At 42.1% G+C, this 26,160-nt stretch overlaps 4 protein-coding genes and 1 pseudogene across 14 annotated transcripts in view; 1 reads left to right on the forward strand and 4 right to left on the reverse strand.

Annotated features, from left to right (window-relative positions):
- LOC143328229 (serine/threonine-protein kinase MARK1-like) overlaps positions 1-3,155 on the forward strand; it is a 32,441-nt gene extending 29,286 nt beyond the window's left edge. For 6 of the 10 annotated variants that reach the window (XM_076743269.1, XM_076743274.1, XM_076743271.1 and 3 more), the window contains one exon: positions 1,473-3,155. In XM_076743269.1, the coding sequence (XP_076599384.1) occupies positions 1,473-1,818 (346 nt within the window). In that variant the 3' untranslated portion in view covers positions 1,819-3,155. Of the gene's footprint in view, positions 1-1,469 lie in introns of all 10 variants that reach the window. The other 4 variants (XM_076743272.1, XM_076743270.1, XM_076743265.1 and 1 more) reach the window with 1 other exon arrangement.
- Positions 3,156-3,316: 161 nt separating this feature from the next.
- LOC143328230 (leucine-rich glioma-inactivated protein 1-like) lies at positions 3,317-8,755 on the reverse strand. Its single transcript, XM_076743276.1, has 8 exons — positions 8,001-8,755; positions 7,718-7,789; positions 7,068-7,139; positions 6,907-6,978; positions 6,035-6,106; positions 5,463-5,632; positions 5,208-5,372; positions 3,317-5,081 (listed from the first exon to the last, which is right to left on the reverse strand). Exons 1-8 carry the CDS (start codon positions 8,195-8,197, stop codon positions 4,264-4,266), a joined length of 1,638 nt encoding a protein of 545 aa, XP_076599391.1. The 5' UTR covers positions 8,198-8,755; the 3' UTR covers positions 3,317-4,263.
- Positions 8,756-11,437: 2,682 nt separating this feature from the next.
- LOC143328158 (cone cGMP-specific 3',5'-cyclic phosphodiesterase subunit alpha'-like) lies at positions 11,438-18,289 on the reverse strand. 2 transcript variants are annotated; one of them, XM_076743143.1, is made up of 22 exons: positions 17,822-18,289; positions 17,283-17,435; positions 16,751-16,840; positions 16,447-16,587; positions 16,216-16,290; positions 16,043-16,107; positions 15,881-15,947; positions 15,719-15,766; positions 15,454-15,603; positions 15,022-15,165; positions 14,853-14,918; positions 14,611-14,757; positions 14,165-14,272; positions 13,968-14,077; positions 13,787-13,874; positions 13,514-13,614; positions 13,266-13,373; positions 13,092-13,155; positions 12,931-13,005; positions 12,748-12,831; positions 12,481-12,631; positions 11,438-12,379 (listed from the first exon to the last, which is right to left on the reverse strand). In XM_076743143.1, exons 1-22 carry the CDS (start codon positions 18,287-18,289, stop codon positions 12,345-12,347), a joined length of 2,538 nt encoding a protein of 845 aa, XP_076599258.1. In that variant the 3' UTR covers positions 11,438-12,344. The 2 variants fall into 2 exon arrangements, with proteins under 2 accessions (XP_076599258.1, XP_076599257.1); XM_076743142.1 differs by having other exon boundaries at positions 11,438-12,385.
- A 1,308-nt stretch (positions 18,290-19,597) lies between these two features.
- Positions 19,598-20,355, reverse strand: LOC143328319 (free fatty acid receptor 4-like; annotated as a pseudogene).
- A 1,193-nt stretch (positions 20,356-21,548) lies between these two features.
- Positions 21,549-25,173, reverse strand: LOC143328159 (centrosomal protein of 55 kDa-like). Its single transcript, XM_076743144.1, has 9 exons — positions 25,021-25,173; positions 24,746-24,862; positions 23,836-23,901; positions 23,428-23,578; positions 23,046-23,172; positions 22,768-22,957; positions 22,605-22,679; positions 22,282-22,404; positions 21,549-21,812 (listed from the first exon to the last, which is right to left on the reverse strand). The coding sequence occupies exons 1-9, from the start codon at positions 25,171-25,173 to the stop codon at positions 21,621-21,623; spliced, it is 1,194 nt and encodes a 397-aa protein (XP_076599259.1). The 3' UTR covers positions 21,549-21,620.
- Between the last annotated feature and the right edge of the window lie 987 nt (positions 25,174-26,160).

A 26,160-nucleotide genomic window follows, 5' to 3' on the forward strand; every position in this document is an offset into this window, starting at 1 on the left:
CATATTTGTACTGGTGTCACTGTACAGTAGGCCTTCCAGACCTCAGCTTGACCTCCACTGTTCCTACCTTTTCTTAATTAAATTATAAACTGAGGAAACTTCTACCTGAAATCACTTTGCTGTCTTCTTACAGCCTTCTCCTGCTTTGTGGGCATCATTTATTTTAATTTTCAGAGTGCTAGGCAGCTACTTAGAGGAGCCCATGGCTGCTGATTGGCAATAGTGTGAGTGTCAATAAATCTTTGAGATTTGCGTCACTTGGCCTTTCCAAACAATTATTGTTAACAAGCCTGTAGGCCTCTTCAGGTCAGTTCAGTTTCAGTTTTATTGGCCATATGTAGGGTCAAATTTCTCATGAAATGTGGTGGACGAGAGAACAGATCAGCTCAGCAGTGACAGCACTAGAACATGATGATGAAGATGAAAAAAAAAAATTACATATATCACTATACATATATGAAGATGAAGATTATGTGTAAAAGTAAAGTGGCGAGTGTGTACAAGAGTATTGCACGATTGTACATCGCAGTCCCAGGACATTCAGTGTAACAGTGCATTCCTATCTAAACTGCAGACTGTATTCTAACATTATTGCACAATGAGTGTGTCAGGCCTGGCAGCATTCATGGTCAATAGTGCACGAGAGACACAGCAGCAACAGGAGAAGTAGACAGCAAATCAGAAATGAACAGATGTGTTTTCCTGTGACCCTACACAAATAATGCATCCTATACCGTACACAGTTCATTAGAAGCCAAGAAAATACTTAGCAGTATATTGTGTAAATGTGCATGAAAGGCAGGCCCTGACGCCTGGTACTGGGATTCAGGAGCTGACCGATTTGGAAATGAATAGTAAGTAGTGTTCAGATTTATAAGGTCAGAAGCCTGATGGCCTGGTGGCAGAAACTGTCCCTGAGTCTGGTGGTACCTGAAGCCATGTCTACAAGACGGTAGCAAGGAGAACAGTCTGCACGCTGGCTGGCTCTGTCCTAACAAGCTAATTAAAGTCTGAGACTTGGTAAATGTCAGAGCTGAAATCTCTTGGGGTGCCTAAAACTTTTGTATGGTGCTCCTTTTCCTGTTTTTCACCGTTTTTCATCTTCTGCTTTCTGAACTATTCACAGTAACAGAAATTTTGGCCAGGGGTGTCCAGAGTTTTGCATGCCGCTGCATCTGTATAAATGTTTTTTTGTGTATGGATGCCAGCGTGTTGTACGGATTGCGTTTACACCTGCCAAAGATCCAAACAGTGCGAGCCAGACTACCACCAAAATGTAACCACAATGAATTTAGAATTTGTATTAACGTGTCGTTCCTTACCCGGAAAACGTGTCCGAATACAGATTGCATTTTAATACCAGGTGTAAATAAAGTGAGAGAGCCTGTACGAAAGCTCTGCCTCCATCAACATCTTCTCCACTTCTCTTTCTGCTCTTTCTCTCTTCTGTCTTTCTTCTTCTGTTACAGTAGAAGTGCGTCTGGTGAAACAAAGGAGGAAGGTGGTCGGGACTCCAAGCCTCGCTCGCTGCGTTTCACCTGGAGCATGAAGACCACCTCCTCCATGGAGCCCGCCGAGATGATGAGGGAGATCCGAAAGGTTCTGGACGCCAACAGCTGCGATTACGAGCAACGCGAACGCTTCCTGCTTTTCTGTGTCCACGGCGATGCTCGCCAGGACAACCTGGTCCAATGGGAGATGGAGGTGTGCAAGCTGCCCCGCCTCTCACTCAATGGCGTGCGCTTCAAGAGGATATCGGGCACGTCCATCGCCTTTAAGAATATTGCCTGCAAAATTGCCAATGAGCTCAAACTGTGACAGCAGATGGAGTCCCAGTAGGTCTTTGGTGAGCTCTGGTTGCGGACTCATCTCATCACTGGATTAGTGTTGACTTACAGGACAAAATTCAGCACTGAAGGTCCTCACCACGCAGAATCAGGGTGGACTCGGCTGGTAACGTGCAATACTGGCCACGAATGTACTGTACAGGGTAGTGGATCAGAGAGATGTCGCAAGGTTTAACCTCTGTGATGGAGAGCTAGCAAAAACAGCTAACCCCCTTTTTTTTTTCTTCCGTCCGGCCCTCTGTCTCTCTCATCAGCCCGCTGCTCCTCGTCATAGGACACATTCATGTAACACATGCAGTATGCAACTGAAGATGACCATCCTGCAATAATGTTTTCAATCTCTTTTTCTAAAACGCCTACTACAAGATCTACTCTCCTCGCTGAATAACCATTAAAATTACTGAAAGCTAAAATAGCCGCTTTTCCACCTGTGTTAAGTCAGTATATAGATCAGGCTGGAGCCCATACTAAAACTATGTAAAAAGAGAATTGTACTGTATGCATAACATCTGCAGGTACTGTATTGTATATTGATTTTATGTTCTGTACAGAATTTTATTGTCAATACTGTCTTTTTTCATGGGATTTGAGTTCTTTCCTAATATAATTGATGTCTCTTAAAGCATTATCCTTTCAGTCTGTGAGGTTTTTTTTATTCTTTTTTTTAAGAGCCACCATATGAAAATAGTGTTTTTAATTTTATTTAAAGAGCACTAAATTATTTTGTTGAATATTTAGGGATGTGCTCCCTTGCCTTTTATGTTATATTTTATTTGCCTACAAAAAAAAAAAAGAGTTGCACCACATAGACTTGAGTAGTAACTTCAGTTAAAACTGAAAATGTGTTCACTTTATTTTCTCTCAGCAGTAGGTAGGTGATTCGGAGATCCTGCTGCAATTGCACAAGTTTTCCAGGGTGATGTGTATGAACATGAGAGTATGCACCTGTATTTCTTTCGTGTTAGTTTGGTAGTCCTCAATTACAAAAAAGCAGGGTTTAAATTGGTTTACTTTAGAAAGCAGAGGACAGGACGTCTTGACCCAAAGGACTGATGATGCATGAAAAGTCAAACAATCACCATGAAAGAAGCAGTCTGTCTCATGGAGGCTTTCTAAAGAACCTGATTTAGTCCTGCCACCGGTGTGATTATGCAGGTACTTGTGTATCTCCTTGCTTGTGTTTCTTTTTTTTTTTTTTTAATTCAGCGGATTTTATTGTATTTATTCCATTACATTGTAATGTGCTGCTTTGTAGAATTGAGGCGTGCACTTTGTTGGAGAAAATAAAAAGGATTTTATTTGTTTGTATTTATTTCATTTAATGTCTGAATTACACAGCTACCTTCAAGATGACAATTTCCCTTAAGCAATGAAGTCGATGTGTCAGTGAGTGTTGTTTTGCTCTGAGGACTAGGTGTCAGTGAACCGATGTCATGCTTCACCAGTGCCAGCAGGGAGCTCAGATGCGATTTAACATTTAATAATGTAAACCTTTATTGACTCTAAATAGCATGATATTAGTCAATAACTTAATCCTAATCATGACACAATTGATGTATTAGTCAAAGGTAAAGCATTATGAACAGTATCCTCATTTCAATTCCCTTCAAAGTGTGAAAATAGGTCCAAGTTTGCCCAAAATGTTTTCCATACTTCTTAAGAAAAACTGTATTTTCAATACTTCAAACATTATAAACCATGAACAATAAAAATGTAAGTCGCAAGGATTTACAGGTAGATTCTCACGCAACATTTCTCTTCATGTTTTCCAAATTATAAACAAAATTTTAAATTATTCTCCTTAACAAATAGGTATCTAACTGGTGTGGTCCCTCTTAAACTTACAAAAGCGTCATTTACAAGTCTTGTAGCGCACAAGTGGAAAGACAGAAAAATTTGTAAACATTTCATTTTGGCAGATTTGTTCACTTAAACGTGTTAATAGGTTAAAAAGTACCATTTCATTATTACTTCCTGTAGATAAATATATGAGATTACAAATGTATAAACATTGCCGAGTCAGATGAAATGCTGAGCACAAAAAATAACCTACTGGCCAATGCAAGAATTAATGGATTAATGAGCATGGATACTGCATTCGTCAGGATGGAACGGCCTGTGTCAAGCCCTGGTCATGCATTAATGTCTTGACAACTTACTGGATCTAACCCTAACTTGAGAGGCGTACTGAACTCAACATGCATCACAGCCAAATATATTTGGTTGGGATACATGCACTTCTCACCACATGTATCATGCACTGATTGCAATGGAAAATTAAAAAGGAAACACCTGCCTTGCTCAAGTTAGGATCAACTGATGATCCCTTTCATTGTTGTTCAGCACTGCTGCAGAAGCCATCTTTAAACATAGAAACCACTCAAACAACTAAACAACCAGTCAAGAAAACAATCGCTCAGTTGCTCAGATCAATGACCAGGTGCTCATAAATCTGAGTTTTCCCTTTAAAACTTGAGGCCAGCAGGAACTGCCGGTTGTCTATGGAGACTGGAGAGAAGGCCCTTGGTGCCTGGATGTTCAGCTCCTGGAAATGGACAAACTCGCCTTTCTTGGGATCCCAGCGGTACACCTGGGTGAAAGAGTAATCGCTGCCCAGGATGGCGTACTGCCAGCTGCCCACAGTGAAGGGCTGGAACACCATGGATCCACGAGAGGGCATGGTCTGCAGCTCTCTGAAGAGGGCCCCGTCCCAGCGCATCACTTTGGAGTCGCCAATGAAGCGCGTCAGACAGATGAAGAGGTCTGATTTGACTTGGAAATGCTTGACAGCGTAGACGTCCTCCATCTCTGGGATGTCGGTGCGTCTGTCAAACAGCTTGGTGCCTTTGTTCCACTGGTAGATGACCGGCCTCTGGGAGCTGCTGGACAGGATCAGGTGAGGTTTGGAGGAGATCTCCATGTACTCCACATCGGTGTCTCGGTACCACGGGTGGAGCGACTGGTGAGAGTAGAAGCCATTGCCGTTCCACTTGTAGATGGTGGTGGAACCGGCCTTGGAGCTGTCTGCTATGACGAAGAAGGATTCTCCATCAATGCGGAACGTCTCAACATCATTTGGTTTGCGGATTTTGAGGATGTCGATGCCTTGGAGCTTGATGAATTTGTTGGCAGACGTGTCACGCTTGTAGATGTGCGAGCCACCAAACAGCTGAGCCACAATGATGAAGAGCTGGTTGTCAATGACCAGAGGTTTGCAAATCACTGTGGACGTGCCTGGTGAAGAGAACACAGTTTCACTTTGTCTTGTCTCCATCTAGTGGTTCATCTTCCAATCCCACTCCCTCCTTTCAAACTCATTCATAACCACATTACAGTATATCTGAAACGACTTTTACTTACTGTCAATATCGTCATAGTTTCTGAAGACCATCTCCACATGATCCCACTCTAGAAAGCTACATTTCCCAATGAAAGGCTGGGCAAACACCACATACTGGTCATTGCCAAAGGAAAATGCCTCTACTGATATGGATTCAAACTTCTGCGACTGGTAGGAAGCAAACTCTGTGAGAGAAACAAAAACACACTTTCAATAAGATTACAATGTCAGGAGAAGCTGTGATGATTGTTAGAAAAGTACAATTTAAACTGCACCTGTAGTGATGCAGTCGAAGGACTGTGGCACCAGGTCGTTGATCTTCTTGTCCAGCTGTGAGGCCGGGCCTTTACAGTAAATCTGATCCACTGTGGCATTGGTGCTGTATATCCACTCCACCAACCACTTCAGTTTACAGTCGCAGGTGAACTGGTTCCCTCGCAGGTCCCTGAAGGAAGACAACCACCAAACTATCTTCCAACCCCCTCAAAGGCTAAACGCTCTCAGCTCCTGCAGTCACTCAAGTATGACTGCTGGCTTTGCTCTCCGGCCTTCAGCTTCACTCTGTGCTCTCATTAATATCAAGAGGCACTATAAAGGAGGACTGAACATCTTCAGTGGGTGATAGATGGCAAACTATCTCTCCTCCTCGCTGCTGCATGTAATTTTAATGGCGCTAAAAGCACCACCCACACATTTTTCAAGCCTTGGCTGAAGTGGAATAATGATACAGTGTTCTATATATAGAAGAACTCATTGTCCACAATAGCATACTTTATCCTTTTAGTTATGTAACACTATGTAATTTATCTCTTTGTTTCCAGATAATGCAGTACTAATTCCTACTTACACTTTGGTCAAGGCCTCTAGTCCCTTGAACAAATCTTTGGGCAGAGTCTCCAGATTGTTGTAGGCCAGACTCCTGGAAAAGAGGGAAATGTGACAGTTGATCAGATAGACTGCTTATTGATCATCTTCCCTCTTCATACTATTAAATACTAATTACACATGTTTTCCACTGTTTTTTATGTAGATTTGAAAGAGGAAAGAGTGCTTCCTTGCAGTGGAACATAAGGATATCTGTTGAAGAGCTCGGGCACCGTATTGCCACCCTGGAGACTGAAGGCAGGAACACTGCTTATTGTGAGTTTGAGGAAACATTAAGCTATTTTTAGAGCTGCTTCCTCTGCCATTTTCTGACTTTCTCTCTGCCACAAAAATGAGGAAAAAAGTAGATCTCGCTGTTGAGAACGTTGTTGGAGTTTATTTTGTACGTTTTCTCAGAGCTTTATCTTAAATAGCCTGTCAGGGCATCATCTTGCGTACATGCTCAACACCACTTTTTGAAGATGATGGGCAATTGAGGAAAAGAGGTTGTATATATTTTATGAATCTGTGATGACATTTAAACTGCATACAATGGGTCTTAGGCTTCTAAGTTTTATTACGACACACAGTGGTGAAAGGATTTGCTTCATAATCATATTAGGTGCACAGCATGCAGAAAAGTGTCTGTGTGGCAATAAATGTTGCGTAATAAACTTGAGATAGATTACGACACTTTCCACTGGTGCGAGTAGCATATAGCTTCTATAACATCCTCTCTCTCAAAAAGAGACCATCAGTGATACAATTTGAATCAAAATCAACCAGAAATGACATTGTCAGCTAACTCTCAGTACTATTTTTGATGCAGAATAGCTCTATTTCTTGCATACTCACAGATGCACTAAGGTTTTCAGTCCACGGAAAGCATTTGGTGAAATTGACTTGATTTGGTTGTTCTCGATGAACCTGAAAAAGGTGTTTTTGAATAACTGTATGAGAAGGGAGACAATTCTCTTAGAAACAGCTTGCTGGATAAATTAGCGTCATCTACTCACAGATACTCCAGATGAGGAAGACCAAGGAAAGCATCCTCGTTTATAGATTCCAGGTTGTTGGCTGTGAAGAGTCTGTGTTGAGAGAGTCACAATATTTCACCATTCCTGCTCACAAATTGGGTAACAACAAGCTGTTGTCCCACATTAGCAGCTGTGTACCCTGGAAAAGTGGGCATGTGAGAGAAACCCCCTCCTTTCTCTTAATAGTAACCCAAATACACCAAAGAAAAGGATCAATACTCTCTTGGGATTCCTGCAGTCTTACATGTTTGTTTTGAAGGACTCAGTCAATACTCCACCCCATGAGACAGGAGTCAGGGGGATTCCCCTCTTAAAAAAGGAGGGATTCCCCATAAATAAAGGTCTGATGCACAATATGCGCAGACAAATTATAAGGCAAGACTTGGATGAATGCCCAGCAGACAGAATATTCTATGTGACATAAAAGGCAAATCATTTACAAAGAATATTTTCTTCAGAACGATTATTGTTAAAGGCCCCCATTCCGATCAATAGGCTACATCCACTCTATTATAGCATAAGCGGAGGGGAGATGTCTTGATCATTAAACATGGCGTTGGTCACCTCAGTGGAGACTGACAGCATGTAACAAAGACAGAAGAACAAAAAGCTTCAGAGAGATTTCTCACACGAGATGCAGGGCAGGCGTGTGGATGAAGCTCTCTTTCGGGATTTCAGTGAATTCAGACTTGACGAATGATCTGTAAAGAGGGAGGGACACGACAAACAGACATACACTGATCAGCTTTAAAGCGTACTGTCACACGAACACTTATTCCAGTCTTTGAATGTACAGGACTGTGCAGCAGCAGCGAAATCCACGTCTTAACCAACAGATAGAGCCGAGTGTTATAGACATTTATACTGCACTGGTTAGGAATTCATTTCAACACAGTAATAAATATGACTTACAGTGACATGACATCGGGGGGAAAGCTGCGAGGGATCAGCCCTGCGCTTTCGCACAACGCGTTATCTTTGGTACATGTACATGATGAGGGGCAGCGGGGCTGCCTGGCTCTCTTGCTGTCCACTACAAGTAAAACAGACGCCACCACGACCAAGCCGAGCCAGGGGGATCTTTTGGGCATCTTGCGCGTATTTCCCATCCTTGCGGGCACGACTTCGGCGTCAAACAGCCCTGTACATGAACCAGGGTCTCCGCTGTGGTTCAGTCTCCACTGCTGCTCCTGCTGCTGCCTGGAGGCCAAGCGACGCGCTATCCGCTCTTGTTTATCTCCACCAAGTGCCGTGCGCCGCCGCCGCCGCCGCTCTGGAGGTGATGAAAAGCGGAGCGTACGTCCGCAGCGCTGTGATCACACTACACCCGCAGACATTAAAGCCCAGTATCCCCTGTGACAAAATTAAAAATCTAATCAAAATGCGCGCTGTGGTGGCTCGAGCTCAGGAAAACACCAGCTGGCTCGGCGACAAACGCGGTGTGACGGCAGGTGGGGATCCCAGCGGGAGCTGACGGAGCATCTCCATCCAAAACCACGCCTATGATTTAAGCAAACGCCACTCTCTCCGTTTGAGGCTCCCGGAGAATTCCGCCCAATAGGCAACGGAATGGTGTGATTTTTTTTTTTTTCTTTTGGTGAATCAGCTGGAGAGAATGAAGCCCTGACATGAGCCAGCGGATTGCTGCCTGTGGCGCAGACGCACACGGGCTTGCTATGCGGGAATCGGGTGGGAAACCCGATGAAAATTAATTGACATCATGGTATCGTTGTATATTGGATGCAGACATGCCAACATCCTGCCATTACATAGATTGTATTATTAATGCCTTTACAACCTTGTGCTTTACTTTACAGATTTTTTTTTTTATTTCCTGCTGTGCACGCGGTTTCCATGGCGACTGGTGGATGCAAAATGTGACTGCCCTGTGATGGAGGGGTGTGGGGAAGCCCTCCTATCATCCTGACATCTGCTCTGTCTCAATAAAATGGACCCCATCCCCCTCATCCCCCTCACAAAGGACATCTCCCATCCTCATTTTCTGTGTGACATCATGTTTATTTAATAAAAAAAAAAAAAGGCACATAAAAAGCCCACTCCTTTCTTCTGTTCTTCTGTTTTATTGCTATAAAACACAGCCCGCACAGTTTTATTGCAGTATTCTCCCCTGCTGTGCCAGACATGGAAGCCATCTAAGGACTTCTTCTTCATCATGTAATATCTCAGATCCCTCCAGAGTTGTGGGATTAGTATGTTTACTCATTGTGTCTGGCAGAGCTGCTTGCGCCAGACTCTTCTGGGAAGACACATGTGCAGCTGTTTTTAAAGTCTCCCTGACTAAATACATGCTGTTCTGGACCTCTATACTTGTGATTACACCATTTGATGCACAGTGTCTGTTTACCATTATCATCACATTTCCCCTGTAAAAATGAAAGCAGGGCATTCAGAGGAGCAGGAGAATAAAGGTATGACCAGTGGGGGGGATACTCTGAAGTAGGCTGCTGCCTTCTGTGAGGACGTGCAGAGGGTAACTGTGGACAAGGAGAAGCTGGAAGGAACAGAGAGTAACAAATGTCTCTTTTCCTCAGCAGCTGTTCGACTAAATGGAGAACACTGGATATTATTGTTGTGCTGCAAGATGATGGGTAGTGTCTGTGCTTGATAAATGCCATCATTCTTCACCAGAATAGAACGCACACTGTCCAGCAAGTATTCCACCACAGAAATGTCCGCTGCTATTGATATGTCCGAGTCTGGTGTTTCTGACTTCTGTTAATGGACTTTTAGGATCTGTTTTCTGCAGCTAATAATCAGTATTTTGCTACTGTATGCTAATCTGCATGACCTCATGCTTCTGTAGCTAAAACAGCATTATTTAAGCAAAGCAAACTTCATTTCTTGATCTTTTAGGTGTAGAAACAGCCGTTCTGCCAGAGTGTCTTCCCTGATGGACTGACCTCCCCACTAGAGGGAAATGTAGAGCCAAGGCAGAGCCTGTCAGAGGTGGATTGATTTATCAGGTCTTTGCCATTTGAAATTGTTTCTATTAGAAGAAGAAGAAGAAGAAGAAGAAGAAGAAGAAGAAGAAGAAGAAGAAAAAGAAGAGTTGGTGAGACTTTCTGGAAACTATTGAGTTTTATCTTGCATTTTTCTTCTTTACTTTCAAGATTATGAATTTAGTTAATATTAAGTTAATATTCGTACAATTCAAATAGTTTACTGCTCATATTACACAGAATATATTACAGAGAGTAGAGTATTACAGAGAATAGCCACCCCCCTGCTCCTCCAGTCCTCCCCCACCAGTGAAAGCAGCATGTTAAGTGAACATACTCTTGCTTTGCTGTTTGACCTCTGGGCCTCCATGCTGTCTCAAGGTGTCCTGTGAGACCATAAAGCTGGCTTACTTCTTATGACGTGACTGACGGGATTTTGTAAGTGAGATGCTCTCTGCTTCTTGTATGAAGTTTACTTGCCACCTGTCAGTCGCCTGCCTGAGTCAATCATATCAAGGGGATGATCACTTAGAGCAGTGACACAAGAAAACACACCTCCTTAAATGTATTATGTTTACCGTATGTGACACAGCAACTTACTTTCACTGCAGAGAAATGCTTGAAATTAGGTTGTTTTTTTTTCTGAGTAGCACAAGAGCTGAAAGCAGAAGTGTCATGTTAATCTCCATTTAAAACCATAGCAACTAACATTTTGTTATTCTGAGTAGATTTTCAGAGTTATAGTAAGCACCAGCAGGAGCCTGCATGGGATCTTCTGGGGATATTCTCATATGACGCACCACAACATCTGCTGCCCATCTCAGCTGAGGTCAACAATATGCCAAACAGTCAAAGGTCAGAGGGCATGACTGTGCATACTTTAAACCTGTTTAAACTGCAGCATACAAGGGGGATCTGATGTATTTTCTTGCTCATCTATGTAAATTGTGATATGGTGTGTGGATACACATCTGGACTATAGCATATTCCTCTTGTCCATTAAGATGCACATGTATGTTCCAAATCAGTAACACAGATCTTATAAGCTTGTTAGCAGTTGATTAAATGTTGATGTTTGGTCAGTCCTGCCTACCTAAAGCCCTCTTTAGCTTGATCTAAGAGGTGAACATACACAGAGGTGTATTGGCCAGTCATGGGATCAATGAGGCTGTCACCATCAAGTAACACTTTTCATTCAGTAATCAATGTGCTGCAGGTAATATATCCTGACATTACTACCATGCTGCAGCCAAAATTGTAGAAGAATAGTTTGCACAAAACAGGCGTGATTTGAAAATAAACTTTATTGACATTTTTCAGGTCTTATACAGGATGCTATTGCACATATATATTACGTATTTAATGCTATACATGCATCATAAAGTCACATTTCTTTGCAAAGGTTGCATTTGCTAAGATTCAAAGTTCTTATGTTAAGAAACAAACACATGTCATCAGAAATCCCATCAGAAAAGAAAAGAAAATCAAATCTGACATTGTTCTGCTAAGTGCTACTCATTCAGGAAATCTGTGAGACACACTACAATTTATTTTTGATTTGACTCTGCGCAGTGTTTCCACATGACACCTCACCGTGTCCTGTATGCCACGTGTAGTCTGGACACACTGACTTATGAGCAGGGCGGTAGTATTTTTACTTTTTATAAGCAGGGGACTTAAAAAGGAAAGCCTGGGGCTCGAGGTGGCTTATAACCAAATCCAATTCAGACAAATCTTCTTACATCTCTCACCCATTGGCCTGGGACATATGTTTCAAATTGTCAAAGCGCTACTTGCAATTAAAAAAAGCAAATATTGATTCTGTTTCTGAAGTAGTTCTCAACAAAATAAGTGCATTTTATTATCAATTCTATTCCAAAAATAATCAGATATAACAGTTCGAACTGCATCATGTTTGCAGCCTAATATTTCTTTTCACATTATGTCCAAAGCAAACGAAAGTGAGCTAAATATCCTTGCATTATATCCAGTATAAATATATTTATAATGAAATATAAATATGTACTCTTCCTCTTCTTATATACAAGAATAATGTTACATTAATATTTTCATAGTATCACACACAAACTGTATGTGCTCAACACTGGTGCTGATTAAAATAACTTTTGTATCAGGGAATAGAGAAGCTAAACATCACAGTTTATAAAAATAATAATTTATGGATCTTTGCACTTCAGAATTCCCTCATGTGTGAACACATGCTCATGCACATACACACACTGTACAAATACACATCCAGACAAACATTCATAAATGCTTTGACGGTCCTGGAGGTCTAACAGATGACACACGTCTTTGACTTCCCGCCATCTTGACCTGCAAAAGGAACAAATGAGAACGACAGTGAGAGACATATGACAGCGCAAACAGAGTGAGCGGGCGGGGGAGTGATTTCAAATGTCAGCCCTCACCTTGTGTGTCTCCACCTTCCAGCCTTTTCTTCTCATCTTCGATCGCCTTCATCTTGGCCTCATGGACATCCGCCAGAGCTTTCCACTCTCCCCTGTTGTTGTTCAACCCACTAAACATAGGGCTGATCTCCGAGTGGAAGCGAGAGAACTCCTGCAAACACACGTATACATGTGTCAGTGCAGGTGCACATGCAGACAATTAAGAGGGGGAAAAGGAAGTTGCATGAAAAAACTGCGAGATTAGCGTTTTTATTTGTTTCTAGGTACCTTGTACACAAAGGAGCAGACAAAGTCGATGAAACCACACTGCATCTTAGGCAGCTCATCAGCATGATTTCTGTCCATCATTGGCTAAAGAAGAAGAAGGAAAATAGGATGGTTATTGTTGTGACTTTATAACAACATACACAATGCAGGCATCATATGAAAAACATAGTTTACAGCTCTTACAATGGGCTGCTGCTCAAGGACTGTCCTTTCAAGGTCTCCCTGCTCCCAAAATTCTGCTGCCACCATTAGAGCGACCTAAGAACCATAAGAAACAGCAAAACAATGAGAATAAATGGCTGATTGATGCTTTGTAGTTGTATTACAAGAAGACGGGAACACACCTTGCTCTGAACCTCCCAAGGCTTTGTAATGGCTGACAGGTCACAAGCTGTCATCATCATTGCCCTGTGGAAAAAACGACACCATTGAAGAACATCTTTGACTGATAGCCACAGCATCAACTTTAGAAGGTAAGTGCTGAAGCGGCTAGTTCACATAATAAACTCTGCATTTACATGATAATTTCCTTCCTGGTTGGATTGTTGGAGATGTAGTTGACCCTCTCCTTCTCTTCTGGCATAGCCTCAACAGCATCCACGATCTTTTGAAACATTGTCCTCTTCCTGAAAGACCAGAGAGCTGTCAGATCTTTTCAAAAGTCCTCAAAATAATAGCCATTAAAAGCAATAGCATTAATGTTGAATATGGGACACACAGTTAACTTCATAATTACGGACAGAACAAAACTCCTGACATTCCTTACTTGAAGTAGAGGGCGAGATCAGTGGCAATTATGCAAACTTCAAACAGATGCTGCACTGTTTCAAACTGACGCTTCTGAAGGCTTTGGAAGATATTCAGGTTCTGTGAACAATAGCAGAAGCGTGAGGTTAGACAGCAGCCAAGATTTCAGTGAGTCCCACCAAAAAAGAGTCTAGCTGCTTACAGTACAGCATGAAAACAGTTGCAAATAGACTTTTATCTATCTCAAACCACAGCTACTGGTAAACAGAGATATTAGAATATGAGCACCCACCTCATTCTCCATCAGTGTCTTACTGTACTCCAGGTGATGTCGCTCCATAATTGACGAGCTGTGCAGTTTTGCCAGAGGGGATAAACTCCTAAAAGAGTCCACCAGAACCAGAGCACATGAGTCAAATATCTGTTATGTTGTTTTCAATTTCTTGCTGTGAATTGGTCACAAAAAATCTTACTTTGTCTGGTAGAGATTGTTGGTTCCTCTGTGGTCAATGTCGTGGCAGAATCCGGCAGCAACCATGGCAAAGGCCTCGATATCAGAGTAATACTTCTTCAGTTTACCTGTCTGTTGATGGGCAAAGATGACAACCCTGTGTTATAGCAGTATAACAAGTAATAAAGAATATGTATGAGTATGAGAAATCAGACTCACTAAGAGCAGCGTGAACATGGTTTGTCCAACATTGAAGCCGTGCCTCCAGTTGTGGTAGGTGATGTCACGGTATCCCCTGCGAACGGTGTACATCCATCGCGTCAGGATCTGCACAACAGAAATGAAAAAAAAATAAGAAAAACAAGTCGGAGCTGCAATGAATCTCTGCATTTGCATCCTCAGTTCAAAACTGAGATCACACATGACATCACATATTTTAAGGTTAGCAACTCAGATCAGCCAAAGTCAAAATACGCAGACAATAAGAACAGCATCACTCAAGTGACAATTCACTTAGACCTCAGACAAAGATGTGAGCTCTCTGCACTCAAAATGCACAAATGCTGGTGTGTTGAGTGTTTGAGAGGTGGTGCTCAGCTCCAAACAAGCAGATGGGGGTAGTGTAGTGAATACAGGCAGGTTTCCAGACTGCTGATATGCTGTACCTCAGGTGCGACTTTGAACTTCTCCACCACCCCCAGCTCAAAGAAGCAGCGGATTCCACACTTGATGAGTTCAAACTCTGACAAGGGGAAGTCGCTGAAGTGGAACTCGTGCAGCTCCACGGTCTTGGCCTCAGGGATACTGGTTTTCTGCACATTGGAAACACAGTGCACATGGTCACTATGCCATCCAAAACAACCCGAGTTGATTACAAGCACTTTGGTTTACACATCGCAGCGCTTACCAGCAGTTTGTACATCTCCTTCTGGTCACAGTCTTCTGGTGCAGAGCCAAACTTCTCTTGAGTGTTCTGTGTGGGGAATTAAAAAAGTGAAAATTAAAAGGGAGCCTGATCTGCTAATGTGCATTCAGTCTGGCTGAAGTGACATCGGTCAGCTGGGGCAGCAGCTTACCAGAATGGTCTGCACGTCACTCAGTGTGGCCGTTGTCTGGTACATGAGCATTTCTTGGGCAATATCTTTCCTCCACTCTGTCCTGTTCAGTTTGTCATATGTGTCGCTATTCAGGGTGGACCAGCCGAGGAACTGGGTTAGAGCCTAGTGACATGGACAAATAGAAAACACTCCTTTCAGTGACTTCTCCTGTGTATTCTGTTGATATTATGTACTATTACCTAATTTGCCCATGCAAGCTACTGCTGAAGTCATAATTTAATAGAATAGATATTAAAGATGAATATTAAATATTATTTCCAAAAATTCTATAAAATGAATCTAAATTACACCCAAAGTATCTTGGGAGTAAAATATTAGAAAAATGTAATGTTGCTTAAACAGGAAAAATAAGATTTTATGAAAGACCTAGATAGACATATTTTTCCATACTTCTGTAATCTGTTCATCATTTTCGTCGAAGGGTTGGCCATCTTTTCTGTTGAAGAAAGTGGCAACACCAACAATTTCTTCCTTTTTGTTGACGATAGGGAGGGAGAGGACATTCTTAATCATCCATCCGGACTCATCCACCCCTTCTTTCTGTCAACCAATCAAAGAAAACACCCAAGTTATGTTTGTGGTTTTAGTGAACGACTGTCTGTGGGAAACAAAGTGAATTTGGCTGAATTCCAGTTGTCGGTGAACAATGTCTCACCTGAAATGCGAAGTACTCATCTGCCGGAGCATTCATCATGTTGCAGATCTAGGAGTAGTAAAAAATGTTATTAAGTGTGTTTGGAGGTGATCAGATCGGTGCCTCTAGTTATTTCACTTCTGTGGTGTAAGCATAAAAAAATGGCACAAAGGTGGAACTTACGAATCCATTCTCAGCTACGTATGTGGGGAGTCCGCTGACCAGAGCCCAGTGGTCAGCAGGAGGGCCGCTGTGAGTTCAGAGAGGATGAGTGGCTGCATGTCTTCTTATTAGACTACCAGTTAAAAATATGCACATGAAGCTGTAACATCAATCAGTACTTACGGGATAACTTTAATCTCCTCTTTGTCCTCCAGCAAGTAGTCAATAATCTTGTAGAAGCTGATTTCCTGAATGATTTAAGCATAAAAGCAGGTGATTTTTTTGATATTTTTAAAATCTCTGCAAATTGGTGGATGTGAACAATTTCACAATAACAAACCCAGCATGGGACTTACTCTGCCATCGGGGGTCTTGGGGCCCTTGTATGGCTCCTGCTCTCCCAGCTTGATTGGCCACTCATCAAAGAATTCCTGGTTAAGACAAGGCCAACATCATGTTTATATATGCTGCATTATTAATTGATATAAAGTGCCGCAGTGCATGCAGCTGCAGATAGGACTGCAGCGGCGGTGAAAGCGGAACCTGAAGTTAAAGATGAAGCTTTTCTCAGACCTTCTTTGACGCACCTTTTCTTTGGTCATGTCCAGGAGTCCCACAGAGTATCTCTCACACTTGATATATGTCCTCACTGTGTACAAGGCTTTGTGAAACTGCCTCTCAATATCCGTCAGCTCCTCAAAAACTTTGCTGGCTGACCACAGCAACACCTGTAGCGAGGAGAAGAACCACCGGTTATGACTTTCATATGAGCTTTTGATTTTTGTGTCGTTCCATTTTTTAGTGCAGCTGGAAAATGAATATCTCTGAAACATGAATGCCGTCTTGGAAAAATCAGACCAGACAAGTGGATTTATTACTGTGTGTGTTTACCTGACTCTTCCTGGACTCTACATCCCACATGTAAGAAGTGTGGGCTTGGAGAGTGATCACAGAAGCAAAGTTCACATATTTATTGAAGAGCTGCAATGAAAGAGCAAAGAATCGTATTGCTTTATGAATCACATTAACATATTCAACAGATTAGTCACTTCCTATATTCACTTGCGTGACCTCTACAGTCAGGAAGAGGCCACGGAACAAGACGAAGAAGACATTTCTGATCTTCCCTTTCCTAAAAGGATTAGACGTTGAGCTGTCATAACGGCCACTCAAAGCACCAAGTCAAGCTTTTAGATATACAGGTCAGAGACAGGAAGCTGGCGAGCTAAAATTGGCCCTTTTACCTTGCAAGTTGAGATAAGAATATGACCCTCATACTGGATTTCTCTGCTTACTACAAGTGCTAAAACACTGGAGCCCAACTGAGTGCACTCTGTTTGATTTAGTCTTTGCGTTTCTGGAAAACACACTAATTGCCAGTTTGAATGCCTTGTCATTAAAAATGAACCTGCCGACCACTCACCTCCTGATCACTCTTTGAGAACGCATCAGCGCCTTGTTTGTTGAGTGCCATGATGACACCGATGGGATCCTTTCCATTCATAATGGGAGCAGTAAGCATGCATTTGGTGGTGTATTTTGTTTGTTTATCCACGAAGTCACTGAAATGAGAGTCCTGAAAAGAATACGGAGAATAAGGTTGTGATGAGATGAATGTAAAACAGCATGTCCATTGCAGAACAACACTCTACTCATGCGCGCTATTATGCTAAGTTATGAATCAGCATGCGAAAAGACACACTGAAGCACAAATGATAATTTAAGCTGATTGTAATGAAAGTTATCTGTTCTTGTTATTTGTAAATTGTAGGTCCACACCCTCTGGGCTTAACCGCACTGCATCTCTTCAGAGATAATGTGGACTCTTTAGGGTTTACACAGTTTGTTCCGCAAAGCACAATTAGTTTGACCATATTCTTTAATCCATCTATATTTGTCTCATTAGTTTCTCATTACATTTCTAAACTCAAACTTCAGTTGCCATCTTTGTCATCAGCTCACCTTCTTAACATCAGGAATATTCTGAGGCTTCTTGGAGTGAGCCGTCCATCCAACAATTCCCATGTCGGTGGGAAAAACAATCTCTACATTGGGATTCACTATATTTCTATCAAATGCAGAATTGTGTGTCACATCGAAGAGGATTGTGGACAGCTCAGGTACTCCATTACGAGCCCTGTAGCCAAAGTAGCTGCAGCGATCAGCCTGTACCAGCAGAGCAATCCTCTGGAGAACTTTATGCAGGATTTTTTCCATTGGGTTGGTGCCCTGCATCTCCTTTATGAGCTCAAATATGAACTCAGCTTCCTGGATGGTGGAGACATCCTTGTAAGAGGCTGGGTCTTTGATCTGGACCTGGTTGTTGAAGGCAGCCGTGATCACATCTGCCTTGACTTTCTTTTCATAGTATTCCTTTGCAAACTGTGGGTTGTTGTCAAGGAACTTCTCTACAGTGTCTTTGTCTGCCATGTTGTCCAAGTTTGGATGAACGATCCCTTCTGTAGCTGCACAAAGGTGCTCCTCTCAGATGGCTGCAGCGAGACGGAGGAGAAAGTGGAGCAGTAAAAGTGGCCTCCAGAAGATGTGGTAGTGCAGACCTTACTGAGGCATCTCCCAAACTCCTCTGTGGACACAGTGCCGAAGCTGCAGCTCCAACCTTCTCCACAGCAACAGAAGGTAGTGAGTAGCTTACTGGGTAAGGGGATCCCAGGGGAAACTAATGACTGTGACGCAAGAGTCATAAAGCCCCTGAGCTTTCTTAGCTTGTAAATCCAGCCACTTGTCTTTTTAGTGGGGCCAATCCCATCACAGGTAATAACAGAGTTATGGCACCAGCAGAATGACCTGCACAGTAGAAGGGCAGGGGGGGCTGCAGTTATTCCTGAATGACAACATAATGTGTTATCTTCTGTAAATACCTTGTTTTTTTTCTGCCTCAGCAAACATTTGAAATGTGGTTGATTCATTTTAATGTGTAGCAAACATTGTTGCGGAAAGACTTGCTGTATGATTTTAGGAGGATAAGGATAATACCATAACAATAATACCAGGCAAAGAAGGCCCGGGGAGCTGCAGACCACTTGATAAAAGCTGTGTTTAAGTGTCTTATGATGTCTGAGAAGCTTTGTATGAGAGACAGAGATTAATGTCATGATACAGAGACACCTGGCAAGCTGAAATAACTGCACTGCTCAGAGCGAGTCCTGACAGCCAGCAATGCTTTGGTCTCTGCAGGGACTCCTGCAGACAGTAATGATTGTGTTTATGTCGTGGGTCACTTCTGTTAGATAGCAGCTACATGTTACCATTGAAGGGATTATGTGGGATTGTCAGCTGTTGCTTGGGGTTTAATTACTCTTGTTGGCAAGCAAACTGCCATTTGTTAGTATGATCTGATCATCTGATCGCTTCTACACCATGACAAAAAGGCGATTCACAATATTTTAAATTTAGTTTCTATTAGTCAGTTGATTAATTCATTAGTTTATGTGCACCTGATGTACTTCTCACGTTTTAAAAATCAAAACACAATGCAATATTGTATTTTTAATGGAAAAGGTTATTGTAAAGTAACTAAAGGTCATTTCAGCTAATAATATTCTGTGCTGCGTTACTGCAACACACATTTATTGTTTGGCATTTCAAGGTGAGATACATTTTTATAGGCTCAAATGAAATTCCTGAAAATCACAATATCAAAGTTTTAAAGGGACAGTTCACCCCCAAAGCAAAAATACATGTTTTTCCTCTTACCTGTAGTGCTCTTTATCCAAACATCTAGACTGATTTGGTGTGAGTTGTCAAGTTTTGGAGATATTTTATTTTCCAATATTTTGTGTAACTCAACACAATTAATAACCTTGGGAGAAGGAAGCACAGGACAGTGAAGGTGACATTCCACACAATCTCTCCAGTTGTCAGGCCACTTGAGACTAAAGATGTGCACAAGTTCCTGTGGGAAAGACACAAAAATGAACAGAAAAAAAAAAAATACAATAATTCCATTCATCCATCAATCCCTCCATACCTGCTCAGGAAAATCCACCTCCATCAGAGTGAAGAACAGATTGAGGGGTATGGAGGTGAGTGCAGAAAAGGCCCAGATGAGGAGGATGGTGGCGATGACCATCCCCGGGTTAAAGTGGGAACAGTTGGCAGCTGAAGGATAGCTGGGACCCCCTCCACGCTGATGGAGGCCAGGGCAGTAAGTTGCTCATACAGATGACACACAGCACAGTGTGACAGGCCGTATACCCCAGCATCCACAACACAGTTCACTGCACTGCCACAATCAGCAGGATCGTGCTGACAAACAGCAGGTTGCCCACAAACAAGCTCAGGATGGTCTTGTTGGCCAGGAGTCTGCATTCCAGGGTTACTATGGTTGCAGCTCTTGCATTTGCTGCCATGCAGACCAGGAAGACTGCTGTGACAGCCAGGGTCTCGACAATAGTGGTGGCAACATGATCTGAGCCGTGCAGCTCAGAGAAGAAAAATAAGTGAAGTTCTTGAGTGGAGTGAGTGTGAGGGTCCATATAAGATGAAAAAGGTGATCTAGATCCAAGATGCTTACTGATTTCACGCCAGAGATGGTAACGGGGAAACTGAGCTGATAAGGCATAAAACGATAAAGGGGAAGGGGAGGCAGGGTGGAGGGTGTCACTTTGTTATTGGCTGTGATTGCACGACTTCCCTCTAGGTTAATCCAAGTTCTAAGCTTCAATCAATGCAACAACGATAGTGTGTAAATCGCAAATTAACTGTTGAGATCTAATTAGCTTGACACCCCTTTTATTTACGCTATGAATTAGATTACCAAGCTTACATCCTGGTAATCTACAGGAGTAGTGAAACAGTCACTGATCAGTGGCTGTCCTGAAAATAGGCTTTTCATCTCATGCAAACCCTAAAGGAACAGGTTTAAAAATGTGTACAGAGGAGAGATTTACCAAAGAAATATTCGTCTAGCTAAGCCACATCCTTCTTTCTCTGAAAGTATTTCTGTAATGTCTACAAGGCCACAAGAGAAACCACCTCTTCACTGTAAGTCTGACTCAGACGGCCTAAGCTCATATTCTAGCTCTCCATGAATATGTTTCCCTATGAAAAGTTCCTAAAAGGCACAGCAGGTCATGAGTCGTCTTAACCATATTAACATCTATTTCTAAAGCCATTAGCCTGTGATAACCCTCTGTGTCACGTTCCCTTTCAAAGCCCACAGCCACTGCAGACTTCTGACTCTCCATATTGTTAGCTAGCAATACTAATCCATGCTTTTAAATAGCACAGGAAAGGGATTAACCTTACACAAGCTGTTTTGAGCTATTCATCTGGTCTGAATAGTGTGAGACCTGGGAGGGGATCAAGGACCAACAGTGACGCGATTTTACAAAGTATCACACAAATTAGTTGGTCATAAAGTAAAATATTGAGCAAGGTGAAGTTTTTTAAAGTAAATCAAGGGAACCACCAGTAGAATTTATCCTTGATGGACACTTCTGTGGCAAAGTTCAAGGCAATCTATCAAATAGCTGTCAAGACATTTCCCTCAAAAACCAGAAATGTGAACCTCATGGTGGCGCTAGAGAAAAAGTCAGTAAGATTTGTGTGGCTAAAAATGTTCTGATAGAATGAGGAAGCATTTCAGAGCGATCAAAGTTTGGTTTGTTCATTTTAACAACAACCTCACAACCTCAGCAACTCAACACTGTAGTTTATTAAGCTAACTCGTACCTCTGGTTACACAGTACAGTGAAAATCCATATTACAAAACATATAGAACTGAAAAAATTGGGTCAGCTCAGTCTTGGCAGATTTCCAGGTGGTCCATTAGGTCTCGGTAGTGACTGGCAGGATACTCGGCCCGGCAGGTGGGACACTCCAGGAAGCTTTCATTCAGCAAGCTGCTGTGAGAGGAGGATGTCAGGGTATCTCTGGAGGGCAGGGAGGGTGGGTGTGCCTCTTCACATGGGTTACGATCCTGCTGGTCCCTCTAACACAAATGGAATCATCCGTCAGTTAGTGTTAATAAAACTCTGGGTTATAAAACAGCTTTTCAAGTAGTTCTCTTATGTCTGACCAAGCAAACTTAAAGCTGCAATCTAAGATTTTTAATATTAACAATAGATTACATTACTATGTGTAATGTGAAAGGGGTCACAGGGGACACAGAAAATGACCTAACTTCCTTCCCACAACGAACTCTTATCAACATTGTTTCCAGTGTCAAAAGGGAGGTGAATACTGGACTTACATTCATCATGTGACCACAGACACCACTCTAAATACATGCAAATGTTGTTCTGTATGTGCTATATGTGTAAATAAGCCACTTTCTTTGTGCAATACCAGGTTAATGGTTTGCTTTTAGGTTGTTACTCAATTCATGCAGCTTTTAGTGTAATCACTGATGAAGCTGGGATATATAGTAATTACTGAACTGGTCCTTTGCTCATTCTAACCTTTGACTGTTTCGTCACATGGTCGTCCTTTTTTTGCAGCATCTTCAGAACTCTGACCATTTGCTTCTTTAAATATGAGCAATCCTGCCTCTCATCCTCAAGGTCTTGTGAAGAAATCTTGATCTAAAATTTAAAAAGCTTGCATTACAATGGAGAATAGAATGCAGTATAGGTGAGTGTGTAAAATTTTTCACATATAAAGAATTACATATGTCCTGTGCTTATGTGAGGTCTACAGTTTTCCCTTTAGAAGGGAGGCAAAGAGGTCAGGAGTCATTCAAGGAAGGGGGACAAGGGACCAGAACTGAGATGACCTGTCACACCTGTCGTTCCAGGTCTGCAATCTTTGCCTGGTCTGCATGGTGACGATTTAACATAAACTTCTGGCTGAGACTCACCTGAGAAGAGAGATTCATTTTGTTTTATCTTGACAGTAAGATTTTTAGGTTTTCTACTTACTGCATGAAAAGTTCAATTAAGACGTACCTGCAGCTCGATGTTAGCCGACCTGCGCTTCTCCTCATCCAGTCTGCGCTTGAGGTTTTCCGTCTCATCCCCAAGCCGTTGCTTTTCATCCTCAGAGCAGTGATGATCTTCTGCAGCACTTTTTCTGCTCAGCTTTTCGGTCTGCAGCTGCTGCTTGAGCTCCTCCACCTCATTCTGGCTTTCCTTGAGCCTACACATCAAATGGTAATATAGCTGACTACCATTCTAGCCAACTTTGAGCAGGACCATTCTATTCATTTTTTTAGCAGCAGGCATACCAGTTTTGGGTTGTTACCACGTTCCGCTGGGTCACATCAACCTGCTTCCTGAGCACCTCCAGCTCAACTGTGGCTTTCTCTAAGAGTTTTTCATAGTGCTCCTGCATCTGTCTCATTCGCTCCTTCTCTGTAATAAGAGAAAATGAAAAGTAAAAAAAATAGAAAGTTACACATTAACATACACAATCCAATATGGTGATCAGACTACATGCACCATGTAGTAAGAAACACATGATTCTGGCAGTGCATTGCAAGCCGCAGATTCTATAATAGTGGGCTACTCCAGGGCAATCTCAAGATCTTAAAAACCTTGTTGTGACAGTCTGTTGCCCCTTGTTGCCCCAGTTGTGAGTGCCCACTGCCCACTGTCCCTCTGGCTCACCATCTGAATGGTCCTCATTGTGCTGCTGTGAGCGGGCCTGACTGGCTTCGTTCAGCTGCCTCTCTAGCCATAACATTCTGGCCAGAATTGCCCTCACATAGGCCTCTCTCTGCTGGTCATATTCCAGCCACTGCTTGTTCTTCTCCAAGGCCTCGGGGGGATTGAATAAAAGAATGAGAAGCACATAACAGAGAAAGACGGAAAGAGAGTTGTGCCAGGGGGACAGCTCCAAAGTAAAAACACTCAGCAAGACATGTGCACTGTACGCTGGCACACATGCTCACTTGAGAAACAAATGCACACACTAACTAGAAAGACAGACGTAACTAAAAACACAGAAAGGTGGATTAGGAAAAAAATACAAACAGAAGAGACTTTTTACAGTTGTGGAAGTCACACAGCACTTACATCAGTGAGGCGATCTTTAAGCTCTACTTCATTGTTAGTATAGGCCTGACCATCTGAAGTGGAGTCCTATTTGACAACAGGAACATGCAGCACAAACTTAAACAGATGTGAACGAACAACTGACCAAGTGTTTTAATAAAAGAGACCACATTGTGACATGTCATAACAAGGCCAAAGACACAGGTACAGTGTGATTTATACCATCTGATTATCAAGTGTTATGACCTCTACAATATCCAGAATGTCAGAGTGATGGTATGCCCTGTGTGAGGAAGAGTTGTGCAGGAGAACAGCACTCCTCCTCTACATGGAAGACTGACACTTAAAAACAACTGCTGCCATCTAGTGGTGCAAAACTGGCAGCACAACCCAACCACAGGTTTTCACAGAAGACACTTGGACATATCACAGCAGGAAAGGCACAATGAAATGAATGATGCACGAATTCCTTTTGTTTGCACTGGTTTCAAGGTTCTGGTATTGCATGTCTTGGCTCACTGTCACTACTTACTGGAACACTTGAACAGAACAGAGTCATTGTTAATGTTACTAGTAATACCTGTGCTTTCCTGACTGTGACAAGTCAAAATGTCTGCTGTGAATATGATCTATTACGTTCTGTCATTCTTCCAAATAGGAAGTGTAATAAGGGATTTTATTAGAAAACTTGTCAGAACGTCCATCACTAAAAACATATTGTGTTATACATCAGTATCCTTATGCGTAAAAACAGATACAGTCTGTTTGTATTTCTCTCAGCACAACCCTTACACACATTAAAACCAAGCCGTGCATCTTCCCTGCAAGTTTGCCCTCAAGATACTGGCAGCTAGTTGACACACGCACAAGCTTGTTCTTGACTTCTACGATCTCTCTGGAGTAACTGGATACGTGTGTTACTCATACTCACATTTATCAGCTTCCCTTCTTTCTTACTCAGCTGCTCTGACGGCAGAGCAATTTTCTCGTTTTTGGCCGTCTGCGGCTGACAACTCTCCCGCACAATGGTTTCAAGAGCGAGGAATCTCTGCAAAAAGACAATGAGACCTAAGTCGTTTCACTAATGCTACGCTACTGTAAAATGATACCCTGAACTGAAGAGTAATGTACAGTGTGAGTAGTAGTTGGCTAGTTGACTTACGTTGTGTAAATACCAGAGAAACAAGATTGTTTGACAAAGTTTACCTCTACTAGCTTATTGTGTTCTGAATGTTGACGAGACAACTCAAGCAGGGTCTTCTTCAGATTTGCATTCTCCTTCCTCACACTTCTGACCACCATACCAAGCTCTGAGTTGAGCTTTTTACTGACGAATCCCTTATGTTTGGAGGATGCCATCTCAAATCACCTGTTGACAAATATTACACAAGGCTGACACAATAATAATAATAGTAATATATTGTATGTTTGTCTGAATATGACATTTCAAAAATAAACACAAGATTATTTGCTTTCGGTTGCTGCCATCAGCAAACAGAAAAAAAGACCTTTTCACAGTTAGCATTATATTTACAATCTACTGCCATGCAACTCAAAACTCAAAACTCTATGGTACGTTGTTGAATTGGCTTAGGTGCTCAGAAAAAAATACATAAACCATATTTTCCAGGACAACTGGGCAAACTCCATCGTCTGATCAAGATCATGTCATGTGATGGAAAGCTCTACCTGACCTGGAAGTGGATGCTAGTATTTGTACTTTTTAAGTTACTTGATTTCATACATTTGCTCTCTGTCTGCAACATTAGAAATAAAGTTAGCTAACGTTAACTAAGATCACATCAATAATCAGTGCTTGCTAGTAAAGCTAATAAGCAGTTAGCTACCATCAACTTAACCAAAAAAAAAAAAAAAGCACAAATTATCGTCATACTTGAAGATGGTATTGTTAGCCAATAACCTTGACAAAGAGAAGGTAACACCAAAGATGCTGTATAACAACCGGACCACCTCTGATAACACCTTACAGTTAGCCAATTTAGCTAGCGTCAGGTAAGTATTAGCTTGAAAAAAGAAATCAAAACTGCATAAAACAGTAAGGCTAGTGTTGCCTAGCATAAAGCACTGATGGTACTATGTTAACTAAGTTGCAAGCGGTACTGCTACTGACTTTCCACACCAAAATTCACGTTAAATGAGCTCCTATCTTCTTAAAATGACTGTAGTAGCTAACAAATATTTTTTTTAGTTAGCATTACCTTGGGACAGAGGGACTAGCAACACTGTTGCTGCCAAACAGCCAAACTGTCACTGCAATGATGAATTATGGTGCATTCAAAGACTTACCCCGCCCTAACTCCTCTTTACCGTTATTTTAAAACAATT

The sequence above is a fragment of the Chaetodon auriga genome, chromosome 11 (assembly GCF_051107435.1).
Source record: "Chaetodon auriga isolate fChaAug3 chromosome 11, fChaAug3.hap1, whole genome shotgun sequence".
NCBI classification, from domain to species: Eukaryota; Metazoa; Chordata; class Actinopteri; order Chaetodontiformes; family Chaetodontidae; genus Chaetodon; species Chaetodon auriga.